Below are 13079 nucleotides of genomic sequence, written 5' to 3'. Positions count from 1 at the left end.
ATTTTATGCAGATTTTTAAGTCATCTCAGGTTCTTGTTTCTTAAACGGGAAATATTTTTCATAAAGAATCAATTCTAAACTAAAAATCTTGTGGATGATTTTTTTCTAAATATAATTTGGGATATTTTGCATAAATCAAAACTTAGAAAATTGATTCCAATTCTACTTTATATTCGTGATTTTCAGCTGAATTGTGTGTACATACTAATTCTGATTAAAAACTTCGAAATCTGGAAATTGAATTGACAAATTTTTAAGTTGATGTTCTCTTGAATTTCGCAACAATTTTATGTTGATTGAAAAATCCATTCACAAGTTAAATCTATTTCTGAATTTTAAATCTGAATTCAAACCTGAATTCGAAAATGGAACTTTGAATGTGTTTTCGAGTTTTTATTCGATTTCCGAAATGTACAAAAAAAAATACGATTTCCGAATCTAAATTCCAGATCAGAATTTCATGAGCAAAAACTTAGAGCCCTCATTCATGAATCTATAATTTAAATTCTGTAGTGCTACTTTAATCTTAATTCATTATTTCAATTATTTATTTTTCATCTGTTTTGTAAATCTGATTTAAAATGTGAATTTCAAATGATGAATCTGAATCTGATTTTCAATTTTGGATCACCACTTAGAAGCTTTTAATGTTGAAATTTTGTGTTAGAAAAAAAATTAAGAACTTTGAATTTGAATATAGAACAAATTTCTTCTTTTCCATATTCGGAAAACTATCATCAAAATATTGAAAATGCATTTGATCTTCGAAAAACATGATTCAAATTTCATATGAAATGCAAAACCGAAATCGAACACGGGTTTCAAAGCAGCTTTTCATTCCTAATTTCTTATGATTATCGTAATCCTAAACTTGATACAAAATAAGAAATACGAAAATATGTAGAAATACAATTCTGGTAATGAAAATATGGAACCAGAACCTCCAAAATGGGTTCAATTTAAAATTTAATATTCAGACCTGAATTTCTATGATAAGGTTGCCAAATTTCTTGGTTTTAACCAGATTGGCCCAGATGTTCAATATTAAATTTGGGAAAAGTCCGGTCCGACCCGTTTGCCCAGATTTCATTGGAAAAGCCCGGATTTCGCCCGGGTTTGTTCTCATTCTCATTCTTAAATCAAACTTAAAAAAAAAACAAATATGTAGTGTTGTAATTTTTTTTTTATGCGTCCATAATTTTTGCAATAAGTTTCAAAAAATAATCATGAAAGGTTTTTTAAGTTTTTTTTTCTAGATTTTTGAAGGGCAAATCCTTGGTTTTGACCAAAATTGCCCGATTTTGCCTGGATTTGGTCAACAATCTTTAAATCGAATACGTGCTGAAAAAAAATCTGACAACCTTGTTCTATAACAAGTTAGAAAATTTTGAAAAAATGTAGAAGAATTTTGAACTTGGGTTTTTAAGGTTTTGTATTAGTTTTTAGTCCAGATAGATTCTCTTGAATATCTTTGTTCTACTATCATAATTTGATTATGAATTTAAAATTTTGAGTGTAGAGTAGAATACCTCGCTTGCTTTTTTGGACACTCATGGGGGGGGGGGTTTAACCCCCAAAACCCCCCCCGTTCCTACGGCCATGAATCAAGACACTCGAAAATACCTTATCTAGATGCGAAAATAGAGCGAAATACCAAATCATCTTCTGTGAACTAAAACAAGAAATTAATAGCACTTTTGTAACATGCTCCAATAAACCGAATATGTTTTGCCACTATGAGGCGTTTATCTTTCGAGATCTATACCTACCCAAAATTTATAGCGGGAAACGTAGCTTAGTCAGCCGTGGCGTGGTTTCCATGACGCCAAAGCCATAAGGAAGCAAGCAATACCTACAGCTGGAGAGTTGTTTTTAGCTATATTTTTTTTTGTCCTTAAAAGGTCTGCAGGCTGGCCGCTAATCCATCGTGAAAAAAAAAGTGTTGCGTTCGGGTAAGATGATAAATTCACCTATGGGAAACTGTTTGCGGTTTGATTAAACCAAAGACCACAAGCATAAAACGGGTATGTTCAGTCGCTTAGATCGAGGTTTGAATTTAATATGATTGTATTGTTTATTGTGATTAAACTGTATATCTTTTTGCCTTCGGTGTTATGAAGTTTCAATATGCCAGTAACAATTTAGAATACAATACTGCTCAGATAAAAGTTTTTTACATAAGTCAGGCAACAGCAGGTCATTGAACGCGTTATGTGAATGACCAAATATCGTTGGTCGTTGAAAACGTGCAAATGGTTTGGTGACATAATTTCAACAAAAACTTATCTCGTTATCATAACGTCACCTCCTCTAGTCATCAACGGCAATAAAACCTACCCAGAAGTCAGTGGTTTGTTTTTATTTTCTTCTATTTGCCAGCTTATAGTTCTCTTGAACTTTGAAAACAAATGCAGGTTCAAGTTTGCTATTATTAAATTTCAGTGACGTAGATTTGTGATTTCAGGAATAAGGATTAAACAAACCAGTAATTGATTAGGGTAAATAAATTAACCCTATCTTGGGCCTTTACGTTCCTGTTACGTTCACCTTTACATCATGTCCTTCGACAAATATGATGTCTGACCAGCCTGGAGTGCAGTGAAATTATGTCTAGGCTTTAAAACTGCTGCGATAAACACTTTCAAATTATTGATTGAAATACTCCTTATTGTGACCCACTCCAAATTGTGGCCCTTTCTGAGTAGCTAAAATTGGCCGTCCGCGTCGCTGAAAAACTTGAGGCTCACCAATAATGCAACGGAGCCTATGAATTTATTGATAACTAGCTGATCCCATACGAAATCCGTTTCACTTTCAACTTGGAATATGTCATGAACAGTTTGTATGAAAGTCAATTTCCAAGCATTTTCCAGATGCACTTCTGAATTCATTGTTAAGTAATAATTGCAAAAATATTGGACGATCACTTCATCTGCCGTCTGCTACTAAATTTGAAATCAGGAATCAAAAATCACGTGTATAAATTTCGACTAAATCATTGTATAATTACGCAATTATTGCCAAAAAGTTAAACCCCTTTCGGTAGCCTCTTATACAATCTTTGATATCTGAAATCGATTGCCCTTCTCTCAAAACTCCCGTGTGAAAATTTGTAAAGCAATCCGTTGCATAATAACGTCAATATTTCTAAAAACAGTGAAAAATTTATTAATATGGACGACCCCTCTTGTCAACCCCTGGCAAACCATTTGACATCTGAAATCGTTTGCCCGTCCCTGAAAACTACCGTGTGCAAATTTTCATCCCAATCCAATCTATAATAACGACGATATTGCAAAAATATTGAAAGGTTTATATGGACGACCCCCTTTGCCGGCCCCTTAAACTGAATTTAATACCTGAAATCCATTGCTCATGTATGTATGTATGTATGTATGTATCCACCTTGGGTTTACGGCAGCGCCGCGGTTATGGCCAAGAAAATAACCCACGCGTCCATCTTGGCTACTGCGCAACACAATCATAACCCTCAATGAGACTTTTAAGGGAATGGAATCGTAAGCAGAGTCACTTACGGTATCCAGGGTTGTAAAAGGAAGAGTCTCGAGAAACTATAACCATATTGTTGACTAACCAAGATCGCATGTAAATTATAATCCCGCCCCCAAGGCTTCCGAAAAAAGAGTGCGACCTTATTTTACAAAAAGTAATCAAATACGCTCTTTTTCACAACCATGCCAAATTCCCTTGGCAAAAATTGAGAAACTTCTGGTATTCGAAACGGGTAACAAGCACATACAGCTACTCGCTCCTTTTGCAAAACAAGGTTACCCTGATGCCCCTACCCTAGTTGTATGAATGATAATATGAATAATAGAACAATATACATAATTAAATACAATATATGTTATGATATTCGATTATGATATATTGTAATACATTACACTACAATATAATATAATATGATAATGTAATACATTTTGTAATATAATATAACAAAATATATGTATTAAAGTTTTATCTAATATATGATGTTATTCCTGGAGGCGTTGATTATGCTGCGAAATTGAAAATGATTTTTAAGAATCATGAAGATGATGCTCCTGGAATATTTAGCGAATGAAGAATAAATTCGGAATCTTATGTTAAATTGGCAATAATTTACAGCACAATGATGCGAAGGATGTTACCAGCAATAAAATTACAAAATTTCATCTGATATATCAAATAAAAAAAATTAAAAATCTAAATTAGCTACTAAATGAAGCTTATTTTCTTTTCCACATTAGACCTTGAATTTCGGTTACCTACAACGTGCAACTACTCGGAAAGGAAATGTTTTTGAGGGATTTCCATTTCTGTTTTTAACCAAATATACCATTCAAAATTTAGAGAGTGCAATACAAAATCAAAATATTATTTCTGGTTATAAATTTCTATAGTATAACAAGAATGTTATACAACTGGATGATCTGAAACAAAGATGATGAATTTAGAGGAAAAGATGTTTTAAAAAAACATTTGGTGCTGGTACTGTAGCATTATAGTAAGCTGAAGATATTTATGAAAGATGTTCATCTATTTCAACGATGAATGAATGAAAGAAGTATTTTATTCAAATAATGGTAGTTTAATTTTGAAGATACCAAGACTTATTATCAAGAATTAAATAGATGATAAAATGAAATAAAACATAATTTATGTAAATAAAATATTCTAGTACAGTATAATATAAAAACGATGTGAGAAGTGCAATACGGTTAAACCATAAATTTTAAAACATGTAAATGGAAATTTTTTAAATCATATAAAATAGTCAGCAGCAATATTTGTGTTTTCTTGATTGATTCTACTGTCAATATAAATATTATGGTAGTAAGAATTTTAAAAAAGGTACTTTGATGTTTTCTTGGATGATCTGCATTCGTTTTTATACAACAGCAATAATTCAAAGTTTTATGCAAAATTATCATACAATAATTTTGCATGATTATGTCTGAAATGATGTCTTTTATCAAAGCGTTTTCAATAATATACAATATAAAGAATACACAATGAAGAATATGAATATGCTTTTCGGCGATATGGAAACTTGTTAATATTGTTGAAGCAGCAAAACCTACCGCAAACTGCAATTTATGAATGGTGCTGAAAATTCAATAAGTTTAGTTAATACATTCGATAAGAAATACATTGCTGTTAATTTAGAAAAATCAGTACTGAAAAGATAACAATTTTATAATGTTAAAAAATTCTGTTTACTGACTGTTGAATGAACATTAATAAAAATTTAACTTATGAACCATAGAAGGAAAGATGATCTTTATACAATACTTCTGTAGGTTTTATTTCAAATTATTACCATGAATATTATCACCATCAATTAGCTGTAAATTAAATTTATAACTGTTAAATTATAATTTAAAGATCTTTGATGATCTATTCTTGTATGTAAAATTGTAAACTGATAAGCTGAAAAAGTGAAAAGTTATAATATGTCAAGATCAAATTATTCAAGGTGATTGAAATGAAAGCTGGCATTCAGTTTTCATACCACGATCTTTTCACAGATACGAATGAGGTAAGAATTGTAAAATGTCTTTATTAAAATGTCTTTAATAATATTTGTACCTGAAATTAAAAATTGATATTTTACTCTCTGTCATCTAACTTTAATGCAGTATTCGGAAATCAACATTGGAAAAGAAAAGCGATTGATGAAAATCATGATTAGGTTTAAAAACATGAATCTTTTTCCCGAGTTCGTAAGCGAGTAGAGTATCTGTAAGAGGGAGAAACATGAAAAATAAGGCGAAAATCGAATGAAGAAAATAGAATCATAAAAAGTCCATTTAGCTGAAAAAATATTCAAATATGAGACATTCAATTTGTTACTAATCTAAAAACAATGATGTAATAAATTGGAACAATAAATATACCTTCATTAAATAGTATGTCAAAAAATGTTTTTGTTGAAGCTGAATCGCTTTCTCGATACTGAAATATGAATGGATTACTGATAATATAATGTTAACTAGAGTTTGAATAACTCCTTTTTTGTATGATTTGGATTGTAACACTTGTCTAATCAAATTTACTATGTATAATAAAATTTACAAATAACTGATATAAAGACACGAAAATAGAGCTGCTAATATGTTACATAAACGCTATTTAAATACTGAAAAAGCAGAATAACCTTTTGGATAATTTTACAAACAAATAACCCGTGATAAAAATTATACTTAGCTCACGAATGCTCTGTTCCATCTTGCTGCACGATTCATAGCATTTACTTTGCCACCGGATACGGCACAGTAGGCTGTGCAATTTTGCATCTTAAAGCGTACAACTGCTCGAAACATAATGGTATTCGAGCAGTTCTCCTTGCTTTCTTGCAGCTTCGCTGTTTAATTTTTCACCACACCCATACACACAGAAACTTGCTTGGCGATAAGGCCTACTTTCAGATTTATGACGCCTTAAGATAAACCCACTCTCACTCAGATTAAAAAACTTCACATTTTACATTCACTACTCCCAACTTTGCTAGAAGATTTTTATCCACTGAACCAGTCATATGGCTGGATTTTATTTATCGCCACCTCCAAGATGAATAAAAACAAAACGCCCCACGGGAAAGGGCTTCTTCGATATCCAAAAAACGCACATTTCTTCGCGACGATGCTCTTCAGTTTTTCACACGGAACTCAATTTCCAAAATCTGTCTGATGTTGATGAAATCAAAATTTTAAACAGCCAACACCACACTTGTTTCACTTTTTTCGGATCATATCATAAGCACCATTCATTTTTCCCGAACAACCATTATCGAATTAAGGTCGCACCCATTTGCTCATGCTTCAGCAGAGCAAGCAATCGAACGATCTGCACCCGACGAAAGACCGAATGAAACTGTAATACCTGAAATCCATTGCTCATCTCTCAAAACTCTTGTGTACCAATTTCGTCTGAATCCGATGTATAATAACTACAACATCGCATCAACAGTGAATAGTTAACATGGACGACCCCTTTGGCCGACCCCTGTTTTTAATTTGGATAAGTGAAATCAATTGCTTGTCCCTAATAACTCCTATGTGCAAATGTTCATTCCAATCCGATGTATAATAACGTCAATATCACAAAAATATTGAAAAGGTAACATGGACGACCCCTTTTGCCGGCCCCTTACACTGAATTTGATACCTCAAATCGATTACACGTCACTCAAAACTATCGTATACCAATTTTCATCTGAATTCGATGCATAATAACGTCAATATCGCCAAAACAGCGAACAGATAATATGGACGACCACTTTGGCTGACCTCTTACACAAAATGTGACACCTGCAATCGATTGTTCATGTTTCAAAACACTCATGTGCAAATTTTCAACACAATCCGACGAAAAGGAACGTCAATATCACGAAAACAATATTTGTCTTGTATGGACGACCCCCCTCAGAAGGGGTCATCCAAAAATCTGAAAACATTTTTCATCATTCCTGGTCCTAATGAGCATCCATGCCAAATTTCAGACCTCTAGCTCTTAAGACGGCTGAGTCTATAGAGGACAAACAAACTAACAAACAACCCCACAAAAATTGCTTGTTAGATTCGAAGTTATTATTTATTTTTGAAGGAATCTTAACCCATCGAAGGTAAAAATTATAAAACTTTAAAGTCTTAGAAAAATAATTAGCGAAAACATAAAAATTTAGCTCGAGGATTTTGTCCGCAAACCTCAAAAAAAGTCATTCTAGACCCATCGATCGTTTTTTTTTCCTCACTTTTTCAAGATCTTTTCATACAAGCTTTGTCTTTTTGCTAAAATTTATGAAATCAAATAATGTTATTAGAAGCATCAAAACATACGCTTTTCAGCTGCAATTTTCAGCAATTTAAGCTGACTTTGAACGTCAATTTATGTAACGCTAGATTGTTGTAAACCGATTCTTTGAATAAAATGGTAGATAAAGTCATAATAAAGCATTTTCCGGGTTTTTGTAACAAGTTTTCCATCAAAGTAAAATATGATCTTGAGTGGAACTATCTTTCATCTTGAGAGGAACTACTAGCTTCCAAAATAAACCGCTAGGTGTGCTGCCTTTTATGCCTTATGTCTCACACTTAGTTTTTACCCCTGAATGTATGCAGCATCTTTGTGTTTGTCTTGTTTTCAGCTACAGGGACAGAAAAGATGTAAAATTAAGTTCGTATTGAACCAAAAGTTACTTTAATTGGTGTCATACCAAACCAGGCACCCAAAAAGCTTATTTCTTTGGGTCACAAGAGAAGTTTTTTGACTCTTTCTTTCAATGGGAAGACGAGTAGGAGGAGGAAGGCTTTCATTCATAACATTCATACAATTCGAGAATTATTGTAGAGATGAGATAAAGAATATGCAGAAAATAAAACAAATTTAATAAAAAAAAAACAAATTAAAATAATAGTTGTAACAAACAAAGCTATGCATGAAATTCATGAAAATTGTCAAATCACGACAATAACGTGATTGGTAGAACAAGGACAGCGAGAGCAGATTGCCAAGGCTGCTGCTACGAAAAAATTGTTTCTGATTCGGTTTTTGGTAGAAGGACAGATTGGCATAGGGAGCACAGATTTTAAAGGATGCTGCTACGAACAAAATTGTTTCTGATTCCACCTCTCAACAAAGACGAATTGGCTTAGGAAGCGCAGATTTTTAAGGCTGCTACTGCTGCTGATTGTTTGTTATTATTTGGCCTTTCGGTGGAAAAAGACAGAATTTTCTTAGGAAGCGCAGATTTTTAAGGCAGCTGCTGCTACTTGTTTGCTTTGATTTGGCCTTCCGGTGGAAAAAGATGGTAAAACACGGAATTGGCTTGGGAAGTGCAGATTTTTTAAGCCACTGATGCTGATTGTTTGTGTTGATTTGGCCTTCTGGTTGGGAAGGCTGTTTGAAGAATACTATCGAATTATGTCGGCTCTCGTAAACAGAGACAGGGTGACATGAAAAGCACAGTAAGGGAAAGCTGTTGCTAAGAAAGTTTTTCGGAATGTTCCGGATCTGGCAAACAAACACAGAGCGACAAGAAATCCACAGATTGGGAAGGCTTTCGCGATGAGTTTTTTCGAATTGGATGAAGAATATGCAGAAAATAAATAAATTTTAAGATTCGAAAAGCTTTTGCTGAGAATGGAATGCAGTATTGAGATGAGGGATGAAAAATAAAATTTTGTATTTGATAAAAACAAAAGTCAGTAAATAAAAGATTCTATTGAGAACAGAGTAAATAAGGAATGTTGAGATAAAATTATGGATATTTAATAAAAATTGTAGGATGGAGAATAAAGATGTGGAATATGAAATTAAAATTAAGGATATTTGGTAAATAAAATGACCCAATTCATCATGAGATTTCAAAAAAATTGGAGGAAATAACAACACAGAAATCCATCACCGATTTTTTTGAAAAAATCACAAAAAATCAGCTTCTTATTCGCAAAAACACCTTGAGATCAATGTACAATTTGTTTTTGCAAAATGTTTGATTTTAAGCATACTTTCGTATTAATGACTTTGTTGTTACCTTTAAAAGTTTTTTTGGGCAATATGACCCTAAACGCGCACATTCAAATAATCATTCAAATACACTAAAAAACTGATTTTTTTAGATTAAAAAAAATCTAAAATTTGAGTTTAGAGAACCGATTCTTTCAAAATAAGATACAGTGAATCAAAGTGATACTGCTTGATCAACTGTTCCGAGTTGCGTCAAATTGAGCAATTAAGTTCAGCTCAAGATATCCTAAGCCCTTATATAAAATTTTTTTTTCCCCGATGGAAATTTTGCGTTAATAGCACGTTGGAAAAAAATTATTTGCAAACAATCCTTTTATAGTTGGGATAAAATGAACATCTAAATACAGTAGCACGGTCTTCAAATTTTCGTGGAACGTTAGATGAACTAGGTTGTGTCAAAATTTCATGAAAAAATATCAACCGAAAAAAAATGGCAGCTTGTCAAAGCTGGAAGTGAGTGGGCAGCTTCACGCGATTTAGTTCTTTTTTGAACGCTACTGCAGTTATGCGGTGAGTTTTGATTTGATTGGAATCTCAAAGAGTCGATTGCACAAAAAATAACACGCTTTATCAAATGCAAACCTTTATCTGATACGTCGTTTCAAAAAGAAAGAAAAAAACTTTTAACTTACATTTCACACTTGGTTGCATTCAAGGCCAAGACCATAATTGCACTAAAACTGTTCACTTAAGCTGAGCCGATCCTGATAGGTAAAAGCAGCAATTGATTAAGGTCGTAAGCAAATGCTCCACGCATGACTGCAGACCGGTACAATTGATCCAAAACAATATTTAACGCTGCTAAACCAACTCAGATGCGTCTCAGAAAATATAGCTTGGAAACTTGAGGGAGAGACGTCAAAGCCAATTCGATCATCGCATCGATTCGATCGAAACCCATCAAGTGTCATTGTCCTTTCTCGCGATTTCAATGCCGGCTTTACGCATAAGCGAACCCCATTTGGAGCCCCGCATTGCGACCGGCTTTGATCTGAGAATGCTATGCGTAGTAGGCTGTACACGAATTTCCTCGAACATGGGTTGAGATCGAAGTAATCGGCGATGCGGTCAGGCGCCCGGTTCACAATGAACAAAAAATAAATCGCTTATATCGACTGCTTCGACGCAATTTGCAACCATAGACCGCGGCCATTTTTCTCATCATCACCATTTGTCGTGGTTTTTTTTTCGGCTGATTTCTCCAAGGTGCACGTGCTGAGTGATGCTAAAAGCACGAACGATGAATAGAAAATCGATCGCCCGCATATTGACATAATTGAATGCGTGTAGTTAGGCGATTCGTGAACAAGGGACAACCCACCTGGTGCCTGGCTTCTCTCACACCCGCGGCACTGACCTTCGTCGTTGATCGAGGAAAACGGCTTCTCTAGAAATGTGAAGCCGGTTAGCACCCGGCTTTACCTTTAGTTAGGAGCTTGCTGCCCTGAAAAATTGCTCAACTCAATGTGACAGTCAGCATGTAGGTATAAGCCGGGACTAAAATGATCTCTGGGTCACGCGATTATTAGTTTTCTGAGCGAACGAACAGACAAATCGACGAGGTAATTTGTCACACCCAAAATACGACCTTCTGTCCGGTCGTCAAGCAAAGCTAACCTAACTTACCTATGCTTGGCTGAGTACACTAGGAATTTGGTGTTAATTTCCTCCGGCGGCGATGGAAGCATCTCCAAGTAGGCTGTTTCCTCGAAGCACCCCAGCTCGCCATAGCAAACAACTTTGTCAGCGCGTTTTTTCCTGAAACGAAAACAATAAATAATTTGTGAGTTCTATAAAATATAAAGGAAAAAGGGGGTTGTAAATTAATAATCATATTGTTTCAAGTGTGAGCTGTAAGTTCATTGCATTTATTTACAATATACGTACCGGAGGCGGTCAAATGACAGTTTTTGAACTTCAAATAACTATTACGCCTATTATCATTGTTTTTCTGCTAATTTTCTTCACGATTTTTTTAATGCATGTATTTTTTTATTATAATTTTTTTTAAGTATGAAGATTTCGAGAAACGTATGTGGTATCCCTATTTATACCGCCGGGGGTCAATTGACCCCTAACACTTTTTCCGCTAAAACTCTCTTGTTTCTCAAAACTTTACAAAATTTATAGGTTTGGAAAACTTGACTTAAATATTATTCTCAGACAATATTCAGTTACAATAATTTATTTTAAAGTTATTCAAAGTCTAAGAGAAAAAATCCGAGAAAAACATGCTTCGGGGAAAAGGCTGTAAGTCAGTTATTAAGTGCTCGAAAAAAAAATCAATTGGTGCTTGAAAAAGATGAAATAAGAAGCTATATGTTGCACATATGAAAATATTTTTGTTTTATTTCTCAAGATCATGGCAACTAAGAGCAACTGTATCCGTGGTCCAAACAGCCGGTTTAGATCCAAATTTGGACCCGAGCAACCGCATTGATGATCCATTATACCAGTTTCAACTTAACTTTTTTAAGAGCTGGTATAAGGATTGATCCAAAACTGATGAGATTTGGATCCAATTTGACGCAGTTCTGAACCGTTTGACAGTTAATGGAACGCGAGTGCAGTTGCCAGTTTTTTCATTGGATCGGATCTAATTTCTTTGGTTCAATTCGGTATAAATTAGACCCAAGAATAGACCACGAATACAGATGCCCTGATAATGTAAAAAAGTGGTATAAAACCGTACTTTTTAATGAATCAACCACCAAAGCTGTTCCAGTTACAATAGAATATTTTTCAAAGTGGAATGGAAAATTTACGTAGTTTGTGACATTTGCTATCTTTTGATTTATAAAACACTAGCTGACCCGGTGTGCTATGTTACCCCTTCCAAGGAAAAATTTATGTTTTTTAAAATTATTATATTTATTAAAATTTAAATAAAAATTCAACATAATTCGAAAGCAAACTATTTTTATTGGCAACGATTTACCATCGTTGTGGCATGCGTGTCTGCTTAATAACACGTAAGTTACATTTTTTAAATACTAGCTGATCCCGTACGAACATCGTTCCGCTTTCAATCATGGAAACATCAAGATGAGTTAGAATATTGAATCCGAAGCATTTTTTCGACAAAATTGGGTAAAAAATTCAACAGTGTTTAAAGTCGTTACTTTTTCTTGTCCTTTAACTTGAAATTCAAGGGGTTTACTTTTTAATAAAATTTATATGAGAGTGTTTTCTTCTCGATCAGTTGTAAAATCACGACATTATAACAGAAACATGTACCATTTGATTATATGCACGATTCCTCCTCTTGACCTTCACACTAAAATTGTGAGTATCAATAGACTGCCTCCCACAAAATTATTGCACAAAACACTGATATTTTAAAGTGGACGACCTCTTCAACCGTCCCATGGCCCAAAATTCGATAATTGAAACCAATTTTACGTCCCTCGAAACTCCCTTGAACAGTTAATATAGGCGACCTCTTTTTCCGACCCGTGACCTGGAATTTGCTTCCTGGAATCAATTGCTCATATCTCATAGCCCCCATCTGCAGATTTTCATCTCAATCCGATGCATAATCTCGACAA

At 34.0% G+C, this 13079-nt stretch overlaps 1 protein-coding gene across 1 annotated transcript in view; it reads right to left on the bottom strand.

Moving 5' to 3' along the window:
- Window positions 1-13079, bottom strand: part of LOC129738891 (uncharacterized) — a 122426-nt gene that overhangs the window by 31248 nt on the left and 78099 nt on the right. The window contains exon 3 of the mRNA XM_055730208.1: window positions 11158-11289. Within this exon, the coding sequence (XP_055586183.1) occupies window positions 11158-11289 (132 nt within the window). The remainder of the gene's footprint in view (window positions 1-11157; window positions 11290-13079) is intronic.

Source organism: Uranotaenia lowii, chromosome 1, assembly GCF_029784155.1.
Source record: "Uranotaenia lowii strain MFRU-FL chromosome 1, ASM2978415v1, whole genome shotgun sequence".
In the NCBI taxonomy this organism is placed as follows: domain Eukaryota; kingdom Metazoa; phylum Arthropoda; class Insecta; order Diptera; family Culicidae; genus Uranotaenia; species Uranotaenia lowii.
This window is presented reverse-complemented; position numbering and strand designations above follow the sequence as displayed.